The 21463-nt window shown below is 50.0% G+C and overlaps 1 protein-coding gene across 1 annotated transcript in view; it reads right to left on the bottom strand.

Annotated features, from left to right (window-relative positions):
• The window catches only part of MYH16 (myosin heavy chain 16), a gene marked incomplete at its 5' end in the record, with an annotated part of 52596 nt that extends 34731 nt beyond the window's left edge, over window positions 1-17865 (bottom strand). The window contains 14 exons of the mRNA XM_082856830.1: window positions 249-375; window positions 2082-2261; window positions 3775-3945; window positions 5527-5795; window positions 6667-6805; window positions 7618-7721; window positions 8828-8926; window positions 9297-9360; window positions 10305-10397; window positions 11256-11352; window positions 11690-11717; window positions 12319-12475; window positions 15096-15239; window positions 17656-17865. Coding sequence (XP_082712956.1) covers window positions 249-375; window positions 2082-2261; window positions 3775-3945; window positions 5527-5795; window positions 6667-6805; window positions 7618-7721; window positions 8828-8926; window positions 9297-9360; window positions 10305-10397; window positions 11256-11352; window positions 11690-11717; window positions 12319-12475; window positions 15096-15239; window positions 17656-17865 — 1882 coding nt within the window. The remainder of the gene's footprint in view (window positions 1-248; window positions 376-2081; window positions 2262-3774; window positions 3946-5526; window positions 5796-6666; window positions 6806-7617; window positions 7722-8827; window positions 8927-9296; window positions 9361-10304; window positions 10398-11255; window positions 11353-11689; window positions 11718-12318; window positions 12476-15095; window positions 15240-17655) is intronic.
• Window positions 17866-21463: the final 3598 nt, after the last annotated feature.

Below are 21463 nucleotides of genomic sequence, written 5' to 3'. Positions count from 1 at the left end.
GACGTGATATGGGCCCAGTGGTCAATTCGGTTGATGGAGGAAGCTCCCAGGATGCATCTGTACCTCTTTATTGCAGTAGCATCCATAGCCGATCTCAAGCAACTTGTCATTCATTCATTCATTCGTTCGTTCATTCATTCATTCATTCAACAAGAGTCAAATATGAGAGTTTTTGTTTTCTTTTTCTACTTCTGGCTGCTAAAGGGTATCGGCACAGAGAGACTGGACACACGAAGGGTCAACCATACTTGGAGCCTCCTCTTCTTTGAACAGAAGGGCTAGGAGCCCCAGGCTTGATTTCTGGAACAAGCCCACCACTGTTTCATTCAGGGGGTCTTTGTTCTTCTCCAGCCAGCCCGTGATGTTGTAACCCACCTGGAAGGGGGCAAATGCCAGTGGTCACATTTCAGGCCCAGATTCCACCTTTCAGGTCCCACAGCCAGAACCTCAACCTACATCTCTGTCTACTCTGGGTTCCCAGGACCAACCTTCAGCCCCATCTCCTGGGACTTCAGTTCCTGTCCTGATGACTTGCCTGGAGTCCCAGGATGTCCATGAACCCCCATCTCTTGGGCATTTGCAGTTTGCCTGTCTAGGGCACCCTGTCTCTGAGCTTACCCACACACCAGGACTCCCCAGCTACTCTTTGCCAGGTGTGACCTTCTTTTACATGTCTTGCTTTGCTGGCCACACTGAGCCTCCTTAACCCCTGGGTCTTCTTCTACCCAGGTTGGCTGATCTTATTTCTAGCTCAGTGATTGACCTTGACCAGTGGCATCCCAAACAACATGAAGAACTCCCTACAAGGGCATCTGTTCTCTCCTTGCTGAGAAGCACACATCCCCCCGCCATTGCTTGGTGGGAGTTGGGCTCCATCCATCCAAACTGGGGGCTTCCTGTGTCCAAGTAATTGGACATCCACTAATTTCTGGTTCCCATTTTGCCATGTAGCCCCAGCTGGAGAGGCAAAGAGGAAGGTGACTTTCAGATCCTTCCGTTGAGCCCGGAGAGCCTAGGGATGCAGATGAGAAGACAAAACCTTTGGGCTTTCCTTCTCCTGCGTGGTGTATGACATTCATAACTTCTGGGCCTCATCTTAGAGCCTTCTTGGAAGTGCATAGGCCCCATTTGACTTTGGATGTCCCATTGCTACAAACACCGAGCCCTTCTCATTTCATCGTGGAGGGTAGGGTGGAACACTGCAATTCGGCCCCAAGCCCGTTTGCTCTGCGTAGCGGCACAGTCCATTTGGCCAGTAGTTGGCATTATCATGGTTGTTGAGATCATAAAAGCCCCGATGCCCAGTCCAACAGCAGCTTTCCTGACAGCTCTGTCCTAAGCCTGCCATTTCCCCGCAGCGAAACCCAGAGAGGCTCAACAAACTCCTTGGTAACAGGAGGCATTGGCATTGATGGCAACACTGATTGTTTCCCCCATCAATTATTCAAATAAACCTGAGTCCTGGCTGCACTTAATTTCCCTCTTCCCCAAGGACTAGGTTTGTCATGAGTGAAAAAGCCACTCCGTAAATGTCACCTTGTTAGTTTGGTGGCCACGTGCTGTCAGAGGGATGAATGAGTCAACTGGGGAATAATTGATGGACTCATGGACTTTTTTTCCTTCTTTTTGCAAGTTTTGTCTGGTTTTTTTTTTGGCCTTGCTGCGTGGCATGTGGGATCTTAGGTCCCCCAACCAGGGATTGAACCCGTGCACCCTGCAGTAGAAGCACGGAGTCCTAACCACTGGACCGCCGGGGAATTCCCTGCAAACATCGCCATTTCTGACCAAGATCGAAGTTCAGCCGTCAAACGAAGGGCCATAGCTAATGGCATGGCCCTGGCGGGTCTGAGGGCACGAACTGCTGGGTATCCTTGGCTAGATTGCTTTGGTACTCCCAGAGGGAGAAGTGAGGAGGAAGTACAAGCCAGAGGTCTTTTTGATCAACTGATCACCCTGTTCGATGGTGGCTGCATTAGGGGGAGGGAGGAGGCCTCAGCGAGGGTGTGGCAGGACAGACCTACATTTGTGGGAGATAGAGGCAACAGGCAGGTGGACGCAGAGGGTGCCGAGGAGGTACTCACGGTGCCTGCATAGTGGACAAGCTCGAAGTGGGCCTCGGGCCCCTTGCCCTTGCTCCCCTTGGGCTTGAGGAAGTTGCTGGACTTGCCCAGGTGGTTGTCGTACAGGGCTGCCTTGAATGTGGCGTCGGTGGCCTTGGGGAAGACACACTGTTCCTCCAAGATGGAGAAGATGCCCATGGGCTAGAAGGGAAGAGGAGTGGATGGCATTGGAGGGGGCCAATGGGGTGACTCTGGTGCTGGCCTGGGGCTGGTGGGAGGGGTGCCCCAGACCCCACGTGGCCGGCCAGGATGCAGAACTCTGGGCAGTGACCTCTGGGAATGGTCTAGTCTTCCATGGCCTTCGAATGCCACGACCTTTTAGACTTGAAAGAGGCTAGAATTCATCAGGTCCAAGAGAAGGGAAGACTGACGTCTCTGAGGGGGCTACATAGCTCCCCAAATGCTAATCCCACCCAAATAGCGGTGCCAGGCAGGCTTGGCTCTCAGAAAAATGGTGACATCATCAATGACACCCGTCTTCTCTTCTAAAGCAGACTCCTGGAAGAAAGCAACGCTTGATCCCAAAGCTCCAGCATGAGGGCGTTTCAGGCTCTGTGACAGCTGGACGGGCAGGTATTTGTAGGTATTGCGGGACAGGCAGTCCACTGCCTGTTTTGGAGACTTTTCCAGGGAGGTAAGGCTGGCCCCTATTGAAGACCCCTGGCTGCCTGGATGATAGCTTCTCTATGACGGGCCTGAGGGTGAACCTCGGAGACAAGGTATGTTCTTTCTTTCTTTTTTAACTTTTTACTTTGAAATAATTTCAGGCTTGCAAAACTGGTGCAAAGCATTCCTGTATATCCTTCATTCAACTTCTCCAAATGCTACCATAACCTCTGTACATAATGATGAAAACTACGAAATCAAAGTCTGTTTGGACTTTGTTCAAATTTTGTTATCTGTCTTGTTAATGTCCTTTTTCTATCCCTTTTCTGCATTTAATCAAACAGTATATATTATTTTTTCTTTTCTTTTAAATTTTTTTAAAAGATTTATTTCATTGAAGTGTAGTTGATTTACAATTTTGTGTTGATTTCTGCTGTACAGCAAAGTGATTCAGTTATACATATATATATATATATATATATATACATTCTTTTTCATTATATATTCTTTTCCATTATGGTTTATCACAAGATATTGAAGATCTCTGTGTTATACAGTAGGACCTTGTTGTTTATCCATTATATATATAATAATTTGCATTTTCTAATCCTATATATTCCTGAATGAGGCCATTTGTTAAAACATTCCCTATGGTGCGATTACAGGGGAGGCTATTAGATGGCCTTGGTTAAAACCCAACTCTGCCACTCATAGGATGGATGACCTTGGATAGGTGACTTCCTTTTTCTGTGCCTCAATGTGAAATGTTTATAATAAATTCTGTGAAATGGTTATAATAAATTCCTCCCCACCATTGGTAGCTTGTGATGATCCAATGAGTGAAGGCATAAAACAGCCGAACTAACAGTGGCCATTGCAGTGACTGTTGTACCCATTTTGCAGAGAGGAAGCTTGAGGTCAGATAAACTGAGGTCATCTGCCATGTTGCTGACTCCCCCGAAACCACAGGCCCCAGTGAAATCCCTTCCTGAGATGTGCCCCAGGGTCCCGACCTCTCTCCAAGCCCCTCCTTTGAGAAGTGTGGTACCTTTTCCAGGAGGTCGATGCAGGCCTGCAGGTCAAGGCCAAAGTCGATGAAGACCCAGTCGATGCCCTCCCTCTTATACTCCTCCTGCTCCAGCACGAACATGTGGTGGTTGAAGAACTGCTGCAACTTCTCGTTGGTGAAATTAATGCACAGCTGTTCGAAGCTGTTGAACTGTGGCAGGAAGACAGAAAGAGGCGCATTAGCCCGGACGCAGACACAGCCTCTCCCCGGATTGAGAGCTGGTCCACAAGCAGAGCCAAAGCTTGCTGAGGGCCGACCAGTGTCTGGCATTTCCCCGGATGCACCCACCACCCGGTCAGTGCTCCCATCGGACCTGCAAGGAGCCCTTCTCAGCTACCCTCCCCTGCAAAGGCACAGAGCCCGGGCCACCCAATGCTGCTGCCAGCACCCAAAACTCAGACTCTGGCCCCGTGTGGTTAATGAACATCATTTTATTTCTAGAGATGGATCATTTGAGATGCTTTATGGGTTTGACCTCCTGTGTGCCTTTAGACAGTTCTCTCTCTCTCTGGTTTTTCTCATCCTCGTCTGGAGGATGAAGCTGTTTGAGGGGTTTATAAGCCTTTTTATTTTTTTTAAACCAGAGACTTGCTTTCTCTGATTGAAACCCCCTGCTGAAGCCTCATATGAAAAACAGGTCAAAGGAGAGGTGCCATTGTCATCACAGTGCAACCTGCATGGAGCAAGTACGTGTGTCAGACGCTGGCTAAGCTGCATCTGCTCAAAACCCTTACAAGGCAAGAATGATGAGTGTCCTCATCAAAGATGGGGACACAGAGGCACACAGCTTGGAAGTGGAGGAGCTGGGATTCCAGCCCCATTTGTCTATTGCACCTGCCCTGCTGTTGACATAGGTGTCATCCTCACTCCCTGGCCTCACCCTGCTGGCCATCAGCGGCTGCCCAGAAGTCCAGGCGGCGTGGTTTGCAAACTCTCTCTAAGGTTCTTTCCACCTATGGAATTAAATGATTCTACTATAGACAGCAGCCACATTAGCCTTTTAGAGCCTGAGAGAAATTGGGCTAAACTATTTTTTTTAACCCATCTGTGGCTAGTAGAAATCTTAGAATAATAGGACAGTGGAGCTGAAATGGACCTTAGAGGTCATCTCTTCCAGACTGCTCATTTTAGAGTTGAGACAACTGAGGCTCAGAGAGGGCCACTGTCCGAAGGCCACACAGCTAGTTGGTGGCCAACCCGAGTCCAGAACTAGGTCTCCCGACTCCTAATCATGCTGCCTCCAATTACAAAGGTAAAATCTTCCTGACCCATGGCACTCATCTTATGATGAGACCTGAGCCTCATTTTTGTGGGCAAGAGGTGGGAGCCACCAGTAGTGTGCTGATAAATCAGCTCTCTCTCTCAAAAGAAAAGCCTGATTTGTAGTGTGGGCTGATCTCCATGGTGTAAATACACCTCGGACATGTGTCAACAGGATGGCAACTGGTCACAGAGTTCTTGAAAATTCACCAGTCAGTTCTGGTGAGCCAGTACAGGCTGGATCCAGCCAGCACGGCGCTCATTCTATCTGTTATGTTCTCCCTGTTCTTTGTGACTTGGCACCGTACAAATGAAGATGGAACTTTCCGAAAGCCAGAAGCCAGAGAGCCAGGAGCAGACTGAGATCGGCCGGCCCCAGGTCCAAGGAAACAAGAGAACCTTGGTGAAAAGTCACTTATCAAAGGAGGGTGGCCACCCCAAAGCAGAGACGGAATGCGAGGCCAGACACACCTCAAAGATCTCGAAGCCGGCAATGTCCAGCACCCCGATGAAGAACTGCCTTTGCATCTTGGTGTCCAAGGTCTTGTTGATCCTGACCACCAGCCACTTGAACATCTTGTCATAGATGGCCTTGCCCAGGGCCCCGATGGAGTTCTGGCACTGTTCCATGTTCTGGCCCTTCTGCACAAACTCGTTGCCTACTTTGACCCGGGGCCTGGTGATGCCCTTCTGGAGCTCCCCAGAATTGAGACCCATGAGATGGGCGACTTTGTCGGCCACTGAGTAGGGATGGAAGAAGCAGGTGAGTGAAACAAAGATGGTGCCCTGCCCCAGAGAGCTCCAGCACTGTCTATCGTGTTTAGAGAAGGGGTTGGGGGGAGGGGGAGGAGACCCCCATGTTGCCAACAAGAAAACAGAGGTCTGAAGCTGTGCCACAGATATACCGTGGAATACTCTGCAGCCATAAAAAGAACAAAATTTTGGCATCTGCAGCAACATGGCTGGACTTGGTGATCATTATGGTCGGTACAATAAGTCAGACAGATAAGGACACGTACTGTATGATATCACTTATATGTAGAATCTAAAAAATACAACAAACTAGTGAATATCACGAAAAAGAAGCAGACTCACAGCTATAGAGAACAAACTGGTGGCTACCAGTGGAGAGAGGGAAGCGGGGGAGGGGAAAGATGGGGTAGGGGAGGAAGAGGTACAAACTATTAGGTATAAAATAAGCTACAAGGGTATATTGTACAACACAGGGAGTATAGCCAATATCTTATAATGACTATAAATGGAGTATAACCTGTAAAAATTGTGAAGCACTGTATTGTACACCTGTCACTTATATAATATTATACATCAACTGTACTTCAATTAAAACAATTTAAGAATGAGGGAAAAAAAAGAAAACACAGGTCTGATACGGTTTCCACGCTTGCTCAAGGTGAAGGGGCAAAGCAATATAGAAGCCAAAATTATGTCTCCGACTCTGTCATGCCTTCCCAAGGATCTTGATGTCTGGATATCAAAGGAACATTCTCGGTTTACAGCGTGTCTCTGAAATGTGCAGGAAGCCCTAGAGAGCCCCGAGCCCCTACCCCCGCCGGCTGCTTCCTCCCTGCATGGCCCCCGCCCCACACCTACCCTCCGTGGTGTCCACTTCAGCCTGCTCCTCTCTGGGCTTCTGCTTGAACTTCATGTTGCCAAAGTGCATGATGCCCCCAGTCAGCTTATACACGCCGATCTTCTCCTCGGAGCTGAAGCCCAGCACGCCAAAGGCTACCTGCAAGGCCGCAGGGAGAAGAAAGCCAAGAAACTCCTGGCTCCCTGTTCCACAGAGTGGAGGCCACCATGGGGTGGCACCTATGGGCTGCTGCGGCACGCTGTGGACTCTGGAGGTCAGACACACCCTGACCAGAGAGAGAGAGGACTGTTTTCCTCCAAGGAGTCCAGACCAGATGCTCCATGAGATAGTCGTTGTATTTATTTAACCTCTCTGGCCTCAGTTTAGTCTTCTGCAAAATGGGTGGTGGTAGGTGATCATTAGGATAAACCAAAGTGATGTGTAAATGTTTAGTCCTGTGCTTGACACATAATAATAACCAGGAAGTAGTGTTATTCTTCCCATCATTATTACTGTTTAGGCTCCTAGCTAGGTACCAGGAGAAGGGGAAGGCAAAGGTGCATCAGGAATCAATGCGGCTGTCAGGGAGGAGAGAGTACACAATATTCCTAACAGAATTCTCAGGTGCTGCATGTCACAAAGAAGGAGAGAGAGGGTGCCGTGGGAACTGGTGGGACTAGAGGGTCACATCTAGCTGGGCTGGGGAGGAAGAAAAGTCACTTGGAGTAGTTGGCCCCCTTAAGTCCCTATCACATTCCAGTTCAACTCTGCAAAGAGAAACTGCTTGCTACGACAGCCTTGGGAAAAATGCCAGCTGCAAACCCCAGAAATCTCCATGGGAGAATCCAGGCTGCTGCCTGGTGGCTCTGAGTGTCCCCCCCCCCCCGATCCCCGACCCACCCAGTACTGGTGGCAGTGCCTGCAGGGCCCCAAAGTTTCCCTGTCTTTCCCCAGCCATGCTGAGTACTCACGTCTGTGACCTGCAGCTCCTCCCCGTCGTCCATGTTATCCACGGTGGTGACACCCTGGCTCACCCAGAAGTACTCCTTAGGGTTGGGGACCAGCAGAAGACTCTCTGCCAAGAGGAGGAAAGCAGGTTAGCAGCTTGGTGACACGTGGTTTTCTTCTTCTTCATTTTTAACCCATATCTCTACATGCCTCCCACGTGCCAGGCATGGTGGTGTCATCATGGGGGTTACAGGGCTGAATACGACGTGGTCCCTGCCCTCTGGGATCACCCAGAGTCATGGAGGGACTTGAACAGGGCATATGAAGAACTTTAGAGTGGCAAGAGGGTCTCTGGAACTTGGTTGTGCCCTTTGTCACTTGGCCCAGTACCTGGCACCTAGTAGGCAACCAGTAGATATTTTTGGAATAAACGAGTGCATATCTTTCTCCTTTCTCTGTCCTGTAAAGAGCAGGTCACACTCAAAGGCAGAAGGTAACAGGACAATTGCAGCAGGCAATAATAATCACTTGCATATAATATGCATGGGATGTTGTCACTTTTACAAAGAAATATGCTCACTTCTATTTTTCTTCAAATACGTGCCCCTCTTGGTCTATGTTTGTTTTTTCACTCTTGGAAGAGACATGGATGCAAGAAATGGGTGGGGGATGATACTCAATGCCTTAGTCTCTGGCTAGGTTAGGAGGTGTATATGTGGAAGATTGAGTCTTCATCCCTCTCTGGACCTTAGATCCTGAGCAGGTCTGCCATGGACAGTTGAACAGGTTGTTGCTTGCACAAGGGCATCAAGCTGAGGGGGTGAGTGCAGTGTGCTTTCCAAGCTGTGTACTCAGTGGGCTACGTCCACTCAGAGGGGAGCCTGTTACATGCAGTCGTCCTGGGCTGACATCTCTGCTGCTGTCCGAGCAAGACGTGGGGGGTCTAAAGCCCTATATCCCAGGTCCATGTCTCAGCCATGAGTTGCAGGCATCTCAAGGCCCCATCTGTGAAATGGGCCAACAATAGTGTGAAGCCTCATAGTCTGTTGTGAAGATGGATGTGAGTAGAACTTTGAGAAACTTCCCTATAACCTCTTCACATAACTCTAAACTAAAGGGATTTGTGTAGAACTGCAGGTGACACCAAACCCTCCATACATGGGAATTCTTTCGTTATTGAAAATAGAGGAAAAGTGAGTTAAGGGACAGTCAGACAGACATAAAGATCTTTACCGACAAGCTCAGGCTTCTTGTTAGAGAGAATCTGGTAGAAAATGTGGTAGCCCCTCTCAGCTGCTTGCTGTGAGATGACACGAGATTTCTCTAAGAGATCTGGAAAAGAATAAGACATGCCCATGAGTTCAGCCCATTCTCCTGGAGTTCAGGGCTCCATGAAAAGCAGGGCTCCCCTCCCCATAAAGCCCAGTGCCATGGCCAGTCATGGGTCCACTCTTCTTCTGCCCCAGACCCGCGGCCTGGGCGGGGGGCTGGCTCCTGATGGGGGGGAACCCGGGGGCAGGGCCGGCCTCCTGGGTGTGGCAGGCTGTGTTCAGAAGGACCCCACACTGAGTCCCTCTGCTGCTGTTTTGAAATTCTTAACACTTTTTGAACAAGGAGCCCCGCGCTTTCATTGTGTGCTGTACCCCACGCATTGTGTAGCTGGTCCCAGCCCCAAGAACCCTCCAAAAGCAGCCTGACTCACAGCTCTCGATGTCAGCTCCGGCCAGCTTGCCTGTAGTTCCGAAGTGGATCCGGATGAACTTTCCCTGAGCAGGGAGGAGAGGGGAGGGTCGTGAGGGAGCTCTAGACCAACCTGCAACCCGGGTTTGGCCGCCCCGCCCCCCGAATTCTAAGGGCACTGCAGGAAGGTAACTGGGCCAGAGGCGGCTGTATGTGGAGTTGTGGGTTTCCCACTCGGATGGGCAGAGAAGGAGGGTGTTGGAGCTAAATCTAGGGTCTGGGGGTAGCCTGCGGCTTTGGGACCTTGTGGGGCAGACGAGTGCCCCACAGGAGGGGCTGGGACCCTTTGGAATTCGGCTTTGAGGCAGGAGTGGTGGGAATTTGACCAGCCACATATAGGGGGCGCTGTACCACGTCTCCTTATGGAGAGACACCACATCCCTCTCCCTGACCTTTGGCAGAACCAAGGACAAACTCTCCTGGAAATAGGACTCTCTGTATCTCCATCACCTTTTGCCCTCACCTCTACTCACCTGCCCCCACCTCCTCCCTGCCCAGCCCTGTTTCCCCAGGCAGTGAGAGGCCCCAGCCGGAGATGGGGGTTCAGCAGGGAAAGGCGGGGCACTACAGAGCTCCTTCTATGACCCCAGCTCCCACCAGACCAGCTTCAGAATCCACCAGGGCCCCGGGGACAGCGCCTCTCCTACATCCTGCCAGCCATGGTCCCCCTGGTCGGGGGCGGGACGTTGTCAGCTTCCAGCCACTGCAAATCTCTGGCTCTCCTGTTTTAATTTCTCAGCCCCTCCATCACTGTGTACCCACATCTCTGCATTCAAGCGCCTGGATTTCAATACTGAACTGGACTCTAGTTGATACAGACCCTGACGGATAAAAATCTCTGGGAAGGAGATGCCATGACTTGACTCATCCCATTGGTGAGTTTCAATCAGCCCTGATTTCCTTCCTTGGAATGGGGTGATAATGCCTGTCCTGCCACCCCCAGGGCCACCACTGCCGCTGTCACACTTACGAAACGGGAGGAGTTGTTGTTTCTGGTGGTCTTGGCGTTCCCAAATGCCTCCAGAACAGGGTTTGCCTGGATGATTTGATCCTCCAGGGACCCCTGACCCAGAGAGAAACACAAGGTGGGGTGGCCTGTCGGCTGCTGCCTGGGGACCCAGGGCTTTCACATGACAGTGGTATATGTGCCAGGAACCCAGGAGGGGCACAGCCTTGGGGAGGCAGGGAGAGCGGGACTAGAGGGGACCTGGGAGGAGGGCCACTGCCTAAGTAAGGACTGTCCGCCTGCAGACCCTGACATTGGAGGGCCCCTGCCAGATGAGAGGCTTTGACTCTTAGCTGCTATTTCTTCCTTTTGCTCTTGGTGGAGAGATTCCTATGTGAACCTGAAAACCCTTCCTTGGGTATCCCTGGTCTTCCACCGAAGTCTTCTTTCCTCTTTGTCAGCTTTTTTTTTTTTTTTTTTTTGCGGTACGAGGGCCTCTCCCGTTGTGGATCACAGGCTCTGGACGCGCAGGCTCAGCGGCCGTGGCTCATGGGCCCAGCCGCTCCGCGGCATGTGGGATCCTCCTGGACCGGGGCACGAACCCGTGTCCCCTGCATCGGCAGGCGGACTCGCAACCACTGCGCCACCAGGGAAACCCCTTTTGTCAGCTTTTTACTGCTGCTGCTGGCCCAGCTAGTGCTCCCTGCGCTCTGGGGCTGCCAGGGCCTGCAGAAGCAGCTTAACCAGGAGCTGGCATTCCCCTTTCTACCCCGCCAAGCACAAGGAGCTCTAGCATTGGCACTTCTGGGGGCAGATGTGGCCTGGGGTATCAGAGTCCATCCAGTGGGTCAGATCTGGGACTGCAGCCATCTTCTCCCTATGGGTCCCCACCCAAGTCGCTTCCCTCTAAGCCTTCGTCTCCTCATCTGTAAAGCGGCCCTAACCCAGAGAGCAGCTGTGCCCAGTCGGCCCTACCTTCCCATCCGAGGACTGTTTGCCAGTTCCTCCGATGTTGGCAAAGTACTGGATGACCTTCTTCGTGTTCTCAGTCTTGCCTGCACCAGATTCTCCACTGCAGGTGGAAAACGAGAGCAGATGAGTGAAGGACAAAGAGGAGATTGCCCGCAGAGAAGCAACGCGATGAAAGGTATGGGCTGGGCATCATCACATCTTACCCATCAGGGACAGACAGGGTAGGGCAGAAGGGGACTTGGGGACATGGAGGCCCCCACCCCCCCACGCTCGGTTTAGCAGATGCAGCCTTAGTCGTCCCCGCTAAGCCCACTCGCTCTCTGCCTGCAGATTTCCATACAAAGTCCCGCCAATTAATTCTAAGAAAGCTTAATGACATGTGTAAGACACAAACCTAATTATTTGTCTATAGACTGAGAGGCAGGAGGGACACTTACGTGATTAGCATAGACTGATTTTCACGCTCTGTAGGGAGGGAACCGTCAACAGGACGATGTCATTAGAAAACACTTAGAAACTCGACATTTGGCGTCACCCTAACCACACCGTCTGCATCTCCCTGCATCCCACCCGGCTTGGAGAATGGCTGCAGTGGCCCACAGACACCGAAGACCTAGGATCCCATGGGGTCTGAGGCTACACGCCTGCCTCTGCAGCCCACATCCTTGCAGAAGGGGCCAAAAATTTACCAGCCACTCTGTTTCTATAAGCACCGTCCCATGAAGCTGCCTAGTCGTAAGCAACATAAAGAGAAATAGTAATAAAAATCACAGTGTACTGTATGGTGAAGATTGCACAGGGAATGGTTAAGGGTTGGCTTGAGTTCTGGACATTATTTAGCTTGGCATCCCATGTTTTTGTGATGCTTAAATGAGATGGGGTGTGAGGTAGGGCAGGTACTTAGCAAGCGCATTCACCGAGCAATATTTAAAAAAATCTTCAACAGGTGATGAGGGGTCAGGGTTGGGATTGGGTAGCACATGGGTCTAATACACCTGGAGCCCCAGTGGCAAAGGGACTTTTCTTGCCCTGCCATGACAGCCCCAGCGGACCCCATTGCACGCACCCATGAGCATGTCGTGGTAGGCGACGTCTGAAATGGAGAAGAGGTGGGGCGGCATCTCCGTACGCTTCTTGCCTCTGTACATGTTGGCCACGCGGGCCCCGTAGATGGGCAGCCACCGGTAGGGGTTGACTGTCACGCAGAACAAGCCTGAGTAGGTCTGGCGGGAGAGAAGGAAGATGGTTAGCTGGCCCTCCCTCCTGATGCCCTCTTCCCTCCGTATCCTGGCCCATCACAGAGCATCCTGGCTGGATCATCCTGTCAACCTAGAGAAGTACAGTGATGTTCTCTCTGGGGGCAAAATCTATGTCTGAGTCTTTATTCAGTAAACAAAACCAGCCTTCTCTTTAATATATACCTCTTTCATTTTCTTTTGGCTTAATTATCTGAATCCATAACATAGTCATTTGTATGGATAAATACGCAGCAAGAAGTCCCCCAGCTGCTCAGTGACCGCCCCCTCCTCCCACAGGGAAGCTCTGTGTTGGTTTCTAATACCCCTTTCCACGGTTTTTGATGCACATGTACAAACAAATCCAGAGACACGTTCGTATCCCCTCACCTTGTTTTTAAAACAAGCAATAGTATTCTATGATGCTGATTTATTTTTATTTTTTTAATTAAAAAGTTTTTTGAAGTATAGTTAATTTACAATGTTGTGTTAATTTATGCTGTACAGCAAAGTGATTCAGTTATACATACATATATATATATATATATATATATTCTTTTTCATATTCTTTTCCATTATGGTTTACCACAGGATATTGAATATAGTTCCCTGTGCTATACAGTAGGATCTTGTTGTTTATCCATCCTATGTATATTAATTTGCATCTGCTCATCCCAAACTCCCAATCCTTCCCTCCCCTCCCCCTCTCCGCCTTGGCAACCACAAGTCTGTTCTGTTTGTGAATCTGTTTCTGTTCCATAGGTATGTTCATTTGTGTCGTATTTTAGGTTCCACATATAAGTGATATATGATACTGTTTTATATCTTGTTTTTTCCACTTACTATATGGGGGAGATTTTCCATGAGAGTTCATGGAGTCCTTACTATGTGGACACAATCCAACTGGTGGACAACTGGGTTTGATCTACTCTTAAGAAGAGACACCACCTTCTCTTTTCACCCCATGGCAATTTTTAAAGGAAATCATCCCAGTTTTTAAAAATCAGAGAAACCAATGAGGTAGTGAAAGAAATTATTTGAGGGCAGGAAATGGCCAAATCCATGGGTCCCAAACTTCTCCTGCTGGACACTCACATTGACCTCTGGTGCCCCCTCTTTTCACGTAAACTTTAAAACTTTCCATTTTGGTCCAAGTGGGGATACCCCCCCCCCCAGTTTCTCCTTAGCAGAGCTGCAATATATTGCGTTTTTAAAGGGAACCTTATTAAATAGAAAGTGATCCAAAGAAAGGGGAGCAAAGAGAAGAAGAAGAGAACCCACGTAAAGACTTGAGAGGATGATGCACTGTGTCTCATCCTGGGACCCAGCCACTGAGTCACTCTTTCCCTCCAGCCCTGTCTGCAGGGTGGGGTGGGGCAGATAGTGGACCAGAAGCTAGTTCTGTCCCTGTTTGGGTCAGAATGTAAAAGAGAGGTCCCCCGCCACCCTTGCAGGAGGGACACGAGAGGGCAGCAGTCAGGACCTTGGAGCTGTCCTGCCTGCCCCAGTTTTTCAATCAGTGGTTCAACTGAGGTGTTTGGATTTAAGAGGAGACTCCTGCCCTAGTCCCTCGGGCCACACTCCACAGAGCCTGCAGCCCCTTAGCCCAAAGACATGATGTGGCCACCCACAGGAGCAAGGGCTCAGCTGCACGGGGGCCCTGAGTAAGCACCAGCCCTGAGCTTGGCCATTGAGCCCACACGGACATTCTCAGCCAAAGCTCCAGGCTCAGCCAGGGGCAGATGTGGCTCTTCCCAGGCTGAGGTTCAGTGACGCCCCACTAGCCTCCAGGCCTCCAGTGCAGTCCTTCAGCACTGCATGGGGCTATGGTGCTGCTGAGGGTCTGAATCTGGAACTAAAGTAGTATTGAGGAGGACAAGAGGGGGAAGCATGTGGCAGTCCTCCTGGCTGTCACCAAAACCCAGAAGAGGAAATCCCCAGTGGCCTCTAACCTTGAAGTCAGGCCCCAGCTCACCTAGTCCTACCGGATAGCCTCTTTCCTTTTTAGTAAAGACATCTAGAGAGACAAACACCAAAACTTCCTTATATCCCATTTTGAGTTTAGCCACCAGCACCTTCGGGAAGTCTTAGGATTTCCAAGATGGTCAGGGAGACTGATGGTAACCCGCTTTGCTTATCCTAGCACAGGGCTCAGTGTTTGTTGAATGAATGAATGGTTGGATGGAATTGGCTAGAAGGAAAGGAGAAAGGAGGGATGGAGGAAGGAAGGAAAGGAGAGATGAATGGATGGATGGAGGGTGGATGGACAGACAGGGAAGGACCTCTACTGAGGCCACATGAAGTCACTAGGGGGAAAATGATGTTTTGATTGGAGAGTTTGCAGGGGTGGGGTCAGGAGGAAGACTTCTGGATGACAGCCTCAGCAAAGGGTGTGTCAGCTGCCCATGGGGATCGTACCATCACTGAGATGACAAAGCCTTGGGGGTGGAAATTCTAACACGTCAAAAGCGTGGTCACTCTGCCCTCGTCCCAGGCATAACGTGTATGGGTTGCTGGGGAGGGTAGAGTAGCTGCCCCCTCCCCATCAGGAGAGGGGCAGGAGATCTGCAGCCTCCCCTTCCTCCCCACGCCCAGCCCTGGCACTCACATAGATCCTCATGCTGACGTAGCGTTGACGTAGGTTGTCCAGGACGCTGGCCTCGTTCAGGAAGGTCATGTTGGCCATGTCGCTGGCTTGGTAGAATTTGGGTGGGTTCATCTGCTGGATATCATCCTTCTTCATGGTGAGTGTCTGGGGGGTCAAGACACAGCAGCACATGCATTAAGACATAGTACTGTCACAGCCACAGTGGCATCGGGCACAGGGTACTACCCACTCTCTGGTGTCCTGCAAAAAGCTGGAATCAGTGAGTCCACCTCCTGGTCCAGCTATGTCTCATTGACTTGGGATGGGGAAGAACTTCCAAGGCCATATGAGCCCTAACTGCCTCCCCTCTGAAGTAGGGATGACAGTGGCTTCCTTGGCTGGTTGCTGGGAGGACTATATGAACTTAAGTGGCATCAAGTAAAAAGACCTTGAAGTTCCTCCCCTACATTGAGAGCACCTCCAACCTGTGTTTCTCTTCCAGCCAAGTCCATTCTGGTAGCTGATCAGAACTTGCCCACTGATCCCTTTGCAGAGATGTGACTCTTGCAGAGATGTGACTCTTGGCTCTCTGCCTTGCGAATTAGTAGTGGTTTCTAAATAGCAATGAACTTTCCCATTAAAAATAAAAAGACACTCCCCTGCTCCCCCCAGACCACCTTGAAGTATAAAATTGAAAGCAAGCAAGCAAGCAAACAAGACCAAAAAAAAAAAAAAAAAAAAGACAACAATGATGAGCAGTAGATGTTTTAAGGTGAAAATAATATAGCATTAAGAGTCTGGAGCTCCTGTGCACAAGCAGGCAAATCCCATCCCCGCTCTGCACCCCAATTTTTTCTCTGTAAATGAAAACTCATGCCAGCTCTTAAATGGCAGTGTCTGGGTCCGAAGCTCAAGACATGTGATCCAGAAAACAAATATCTTTCGGCTGCCTGAAGCCTGAGATGTGAGACTTAAACACCTACTGGGATTTCTGGGACTTTTAATAATTTATGAGTCCAACAGGCAGATAATTTGAGATCTTGACAGTTCTGGAAAATCCACCCAGTAATGGTCACCACACCCCTAGTAAGTCAGGCTAGGTTTCATTCAGAGTCCATTTCTGGTAGTTGCTGATCTCTGGTCCTCGCCACAGGCAAACTCTTCTCTTACAGCCCCAGCAGAGAAATGGAAGCCTGTGCCTTTATTGCAGGAGCCAGACCAGCTGGTCTTTTCTGTCCCAAACCCGGCTGGATGGCCTGTCTACCGCAGATGCTCACAGAAGTTGTGTTGTCCTTAAATTGCACCCAAACTGGGGCCTCTGGGGCTCCACTCTCATCATCCATCATTCCTGGCAACACTGCAGTGCCCTGCCTTTCTGAAAAGGATGTTTCTCCTGAGAGTTAAGCTTGACTTTCATGTTCAAACCCACTTTACCACAACTATAGCCTCATCTTTCTGTGGCCACTCCCCTCAAAGGGAGGGGAGGCACACAGTAAAGCTTAGACAGTTGCAAGTTCTGATCATGGAATGTCTCTGTTCTCTTATTTGTGAAATTAACCAAGGACTGACTTCACACCCTCCGGATGCAGCCCAACCATGGAAGATGAGGTGGTGCAGTAGAGGGGTCATGGGCATTGGAGCCAGGTACAGCAAGCTTTGAATCTGAGTTCATCACTTTCTGTCTTTGTGACTGTAGGCAAATTACCTAAAATCTCTTTGATCCTCTGCAAAATAGGGTCCATACATCCTACTATATCAAGTTATTGAAAGGGTTAAGCAAAAGGTCTAGCGCCTCCCCAGGAGTCTGCCCCAGGGGAGGGGTTTCATGAACCAAAATTTCTATCCACTCTCTCAAGTCACGCCTTGTAGCTGAACACTGTGGACCAGCAGAGAGTGGTGTGCTAGTAAACCAGCTGCATGGGGAAAAAAAAAAAATCCCTGATTTGTACCATTTGTCAATTCCACCATGGCTGACATCAGGCCGCCAAAGGTTTAACAACCAGTTGCAAAGCCCCCGAATGTTTAGCGTTAGATCCTTACAAGCCAGGGCAAGCCAGCCCCAGCACACCACCTCCATGCAGCAAAGGGCTTGGTGCCACCACCTGTAGCTCATGACGCTGGAGAGCTCACTCAGGTTGGCCAGGGTGTGCCGGGGCCCTGTCTCGCATTCCTCATGCCATCACGGGCACATAGCGCCACTCCTGATGGGTGGGATGTTCCTTCTCATTCTTAGAAGATAGATTCCCCATGAAAGGGGAATTAAAGATAAGATAATTTGGGACTTTAAAGATAAGTAACTCTCCTGATAATCTGTCTCACACATGCACTGTTTTAGAGCATACAAAGTACTTTCATGTCCTATCATGTTGGACTCTCTGTTGTAAGAGAGCCAAAGCTCAGAGAGGGAAAGTGTCCTGCTTAGGGCCCCACAGCTTGAGTGTCATTGAGTCTGAACTTGAACCCAGCACAGGGGACTCGGAGGCATCTGCTCTTTTTGCCACCTTGCCTCTTGAGCCCGGGTGTCCAGGGTGTCCACCGCTCCTAAAGCTCAATTTCACCCTGGGGATTATTCCCCTCCCACCTGGTTGGTGATCGTCTTCACGGTGACCTGGTCGCCCTGTTCGGACTGGATCTCCCCAGAAATGAAGCCCTCCTTCTCATCCTTGACCCAGCAAGACCTCTTGATGTCATAGGGCTTGCTCATGGCTTCCATTCTCTCCTTTTCGGAAGGTGTCAGGAAGGGCATTGGGTCCACATCGTCCCCGCATTCGCCTCTGGATGCACTGGGCATTGTGGCTGGGCTGAGGGAGGAGCAAGAAGGAATCCACGGGCGGGAACCAGGACTTCCCTGGGTGCTGGAGGGGAAAGAGAGGATAGTTTGCCAAGACTGTTGTATGGCCTGGGGCAAATGCCTGGGAGAGACATGGGGCTGCTTCTCTCATGTCACTTTGAATGTCTTGCTGCTATTAGATCTTAGTAACCAAGAATAAGAAAGAAGCTGATAACTCCTCAGAGTTGTGTACCCCTAGCCACCACAGAACACTTCTGCATCTGTGCTCCCATATGCCCGTCACACTAAGGCTGTGAGGTAGGGATCAGGGGGTCCATTTTATGGAGGAGAAGACGAAGGCCAAGAGAGGTTAAAGCATGCACTTTTAACCATGAACTGGGACGAGAAAAGGATTACCACTTGGTTTTCACTTTCCCTTAAGGTCTGAGCAGAGGCCACAAGCCACCGTAGTACCAGCACTGCTGTGGCTTGTCTCCAACAGAAATCACAGCTATTCTCCTTTCATTGTAGCAGGCATCTTCAAATATGACTTACCCTCGTCTCAACTTTGAAGTGATGGTCTTATGAGACCCTCGGTTAGAAGTTGTTATTTAAATCTACTAACAAAAAAGTACACTTTTAATTGCTATATCACAAACTGATTTTGTAATATTTTGATAACTGGATTTTAATACCATTGGTTTCCTTTGTGACCCTACGTAGTTTATTTTATGCATTTAAAAACTCTAATCTGAGCAGAGGTCCACAGGCTTTACCAGATGCTAAGCGAGTCCCTGGTACAGAATAATTGCCCCCGGTTCAATGGTTACCTCTCTTAAGATGAGGCCAGCCTGGGGTCAAGGCTGGACCTCTTGCTTTCCAAATGCAGACAAACTAGGAAGGAGGAGGACTGGGGACTTTCAGTAGCAAAGAGAGAAGTCAGGGGCGTCGCAGTTTGTCTTGGGGGTGAAGAAACTTCTTGGGGGTGAAGAAACTTCTTGGAGGTTTGGGGAGGATGTGGTTCTGAGCCCCATTGTCAGCAATGCTGTTCTCAAGCCAAGGGTACAGCCTCCACCTTTAAGTAATCCAGCTGGGGATGGAGCATCTCACGACCTAGACCTATACCTATACCTATACCTGTACCTATACCTATACCTATACCTATACCTATACTAAGGTATCCTCTGGGGAGCTCCAGCGTTTCCTGCCAGGGGTCCTGGTGTTCCCAAAAGAGGCTGAGCCAGGACAGGCAAGCGATGGAGGCAAAGCCAGACACTTTCTCCTCTTCTCATCTCGCTGTGGGGTCCAGCTTAGAGTTCTGATTGGAGCCTGGGTTCCCCAACCCCAAAGCTGGTCCATTTTGCAGAAAATAAGAATGAGAGAAGGGGTATGGGCGGGGTGTGGGGGGGTAGGGGTCCTGTGCCTTCATGGGCCACTGACCTTTTTGTCCATCTGGTGATGTCTGTGGTCTCACTGGACAAAATTTTAAATTCAGGTAATAAACTGTATATGATCACCAAGGAAACAAATGACATTGAAATGTAATTAACTCAATCTTAAACATGCATGATACAGCACTAGGTGTGCTTCCTAACGGCAGGTCTAATAACCACTTTAGTTTTGAAGCAACTGTGAGAATTAACAATCTTTTGACCTCTCTGCAACAATTGTAATATGATATGAAAATATCGGTGACTTCCGTTGCTGACAGTCACAGGTATTGCTAATACGACTGTGTTAAAAAGGGGAGGAAATGACACATTTCAGTTAAGGGTAGTGAACATCACGATGCAATTGTTTTACCACTGGAGACCCCCCAGCCCAGGGTAGGAACCCTGCCTGATCCCTCCTGAGTCCCGTCTCTGGGGAGCACGGGGCCGGGAGTCCTTCGTTTCTGCTGGTAGCTTTGGACAGTATTTGTCCAGCATCCAGGGGACCAGGCTCTCACTCAGCTCTGCCACAAGTCACCGTGGGCAGCTCAGTGGTCTCGTTGTCCCCCACCCCCTTTCTGGAAGATATGACTGCGTGACATAAACTTCCTCTTGCCACTTGTTGTCCCTGATGACACCAAAACATTGCCTTTTTGTGGTCTCATTTTTGTGGTTCTGTTTGACATAGATGGAAGTCACCAGGGACATGAGACCAAAATCCACATGAAAAGAAAATGTGAGTATCAGCAAGGTCAGATTTTTAAAAATGCATTAGGCATGTCATTAAAACAGAACAACTGCTCCTGTCTCAACGCTGGGTTCCTTTTTAATTGTCCTAGTGGGGGAGGAAGGGCCAGAAATTCTCTTTTGTTTATTCCAATTAGGCTGCTTGCTTTTTTTTTTTTTAATGATGGTTTTGCCGTGAACCACAGGCTAAGGTGTGATGGCTGTTGCCCTGGCCTGGTGGCCTGGGGCACAGACCCCTGGGACCAGGCACTGCCTGAGGGCTGTGCAGGCCACTGACACTAGGTCCCACCCCTCTCAGTGGCCACCAGCCTCCTGCTCAATTGTGACCCCACCTTCCAGGGCCCCCTGTATCCAAACCACTCCTGCCCCCTACCCCTGCCCCCAGACAACTGCTTTTCCAGGCATCTTTGATAAACAAGACCCATTTTTCAAAATCATGAACCAGAAAACATAGAAAAAATTCAGCTTGTGGAATGCAAAAGCTAAAAGGGTCCTCAGGGGGGAGAGATGCATTACAGAGTGTGGGAAGGGGGTGGTGGGGATTGAACCCAGCGTGACTCTAGCATCCCTTCAATCCCCTGGGGGGAGACGGGTGGTGCAGTGAAGTGGGGTTGATCTGGGTTCAAATCCTGTCTCTCCGTGGAACGAGGCAGCTCTCTTCTGCCCCGTAGATCCAGATCCCTTGGAGCATTGATTGATGTGCCCACTCTGCAGCCCCTCAAGAAATGCCCGCCCCCTAGTCCGCTTTGCAAATCTCTCATCATTACATCTCTTTTCCTCTGGAGGCTTCTCCACAGCACCCCCTCCCCGTTTCCCATCTCCCCCAGCATCCTCTATGGTACCTACCTGAGACCACACTGGAAGAGACTGGGTGCCCAGCAGAGGCTGGCCATTCCCTTTTATACCTGCCCAACAGGTCTGAGCCAGCAAAACTTAAAAAAGAAAAGAACCTCCCAGGTCTCCAGTGGCTCAGCTGGCCTCACCTTCCAGGGCTTGACTGAACACTCCCGGGTCCCTTAGGGGGGATCAGTGAATGCCTTGATTCTAGGACATTTGCTTTCCTCCCATTGCCCTCGTGGGGAAACTGATGACCTCAGCCCAGGGATGCAGGCTGTGGGCAGAAATAGAACAGCTGGCTAATGAGTTTTCCTCTTAAAGCTGTAACTGCACCGTGGAGGGGGCTGATGATCAAGGAGTAAGGCCCTGGGTGGGCTCATCCGAAGCCTTGGGCATGGATGAGCCTGGATAACAATTGGTTGATGACTTTGTCCCGTTCACAAACTCAGGACAGAAATACGAACTTGGACTTCCCTCCCTTGATGATGGCTGTGGGCCCCCTCCAGCCCACCATGGCACCTTGGTGTGGTGGCAGCTTTGAGTTCTAAAGCCTTACCTCTAATTCTTGCGTGGTTTTCCATGCATTTCATGGCCTTGAGCAAGTC

This window comes from Leucopleurus acutus, assembly GCF_964270905.1.
Source record: "Leucopleurus acutus genome assembly, chromosome: 16".
NCBI lineage: Eukaryota > Metazoa > Chordata > Mammalia > Artiodactyla > Delphinidae > Leucopleurus > Leucopleurus acutus.
Note: the sequence above shows the minus strand (reverse complement) of the source record. Positions and strands in the feature narration are given on the sequence as shown.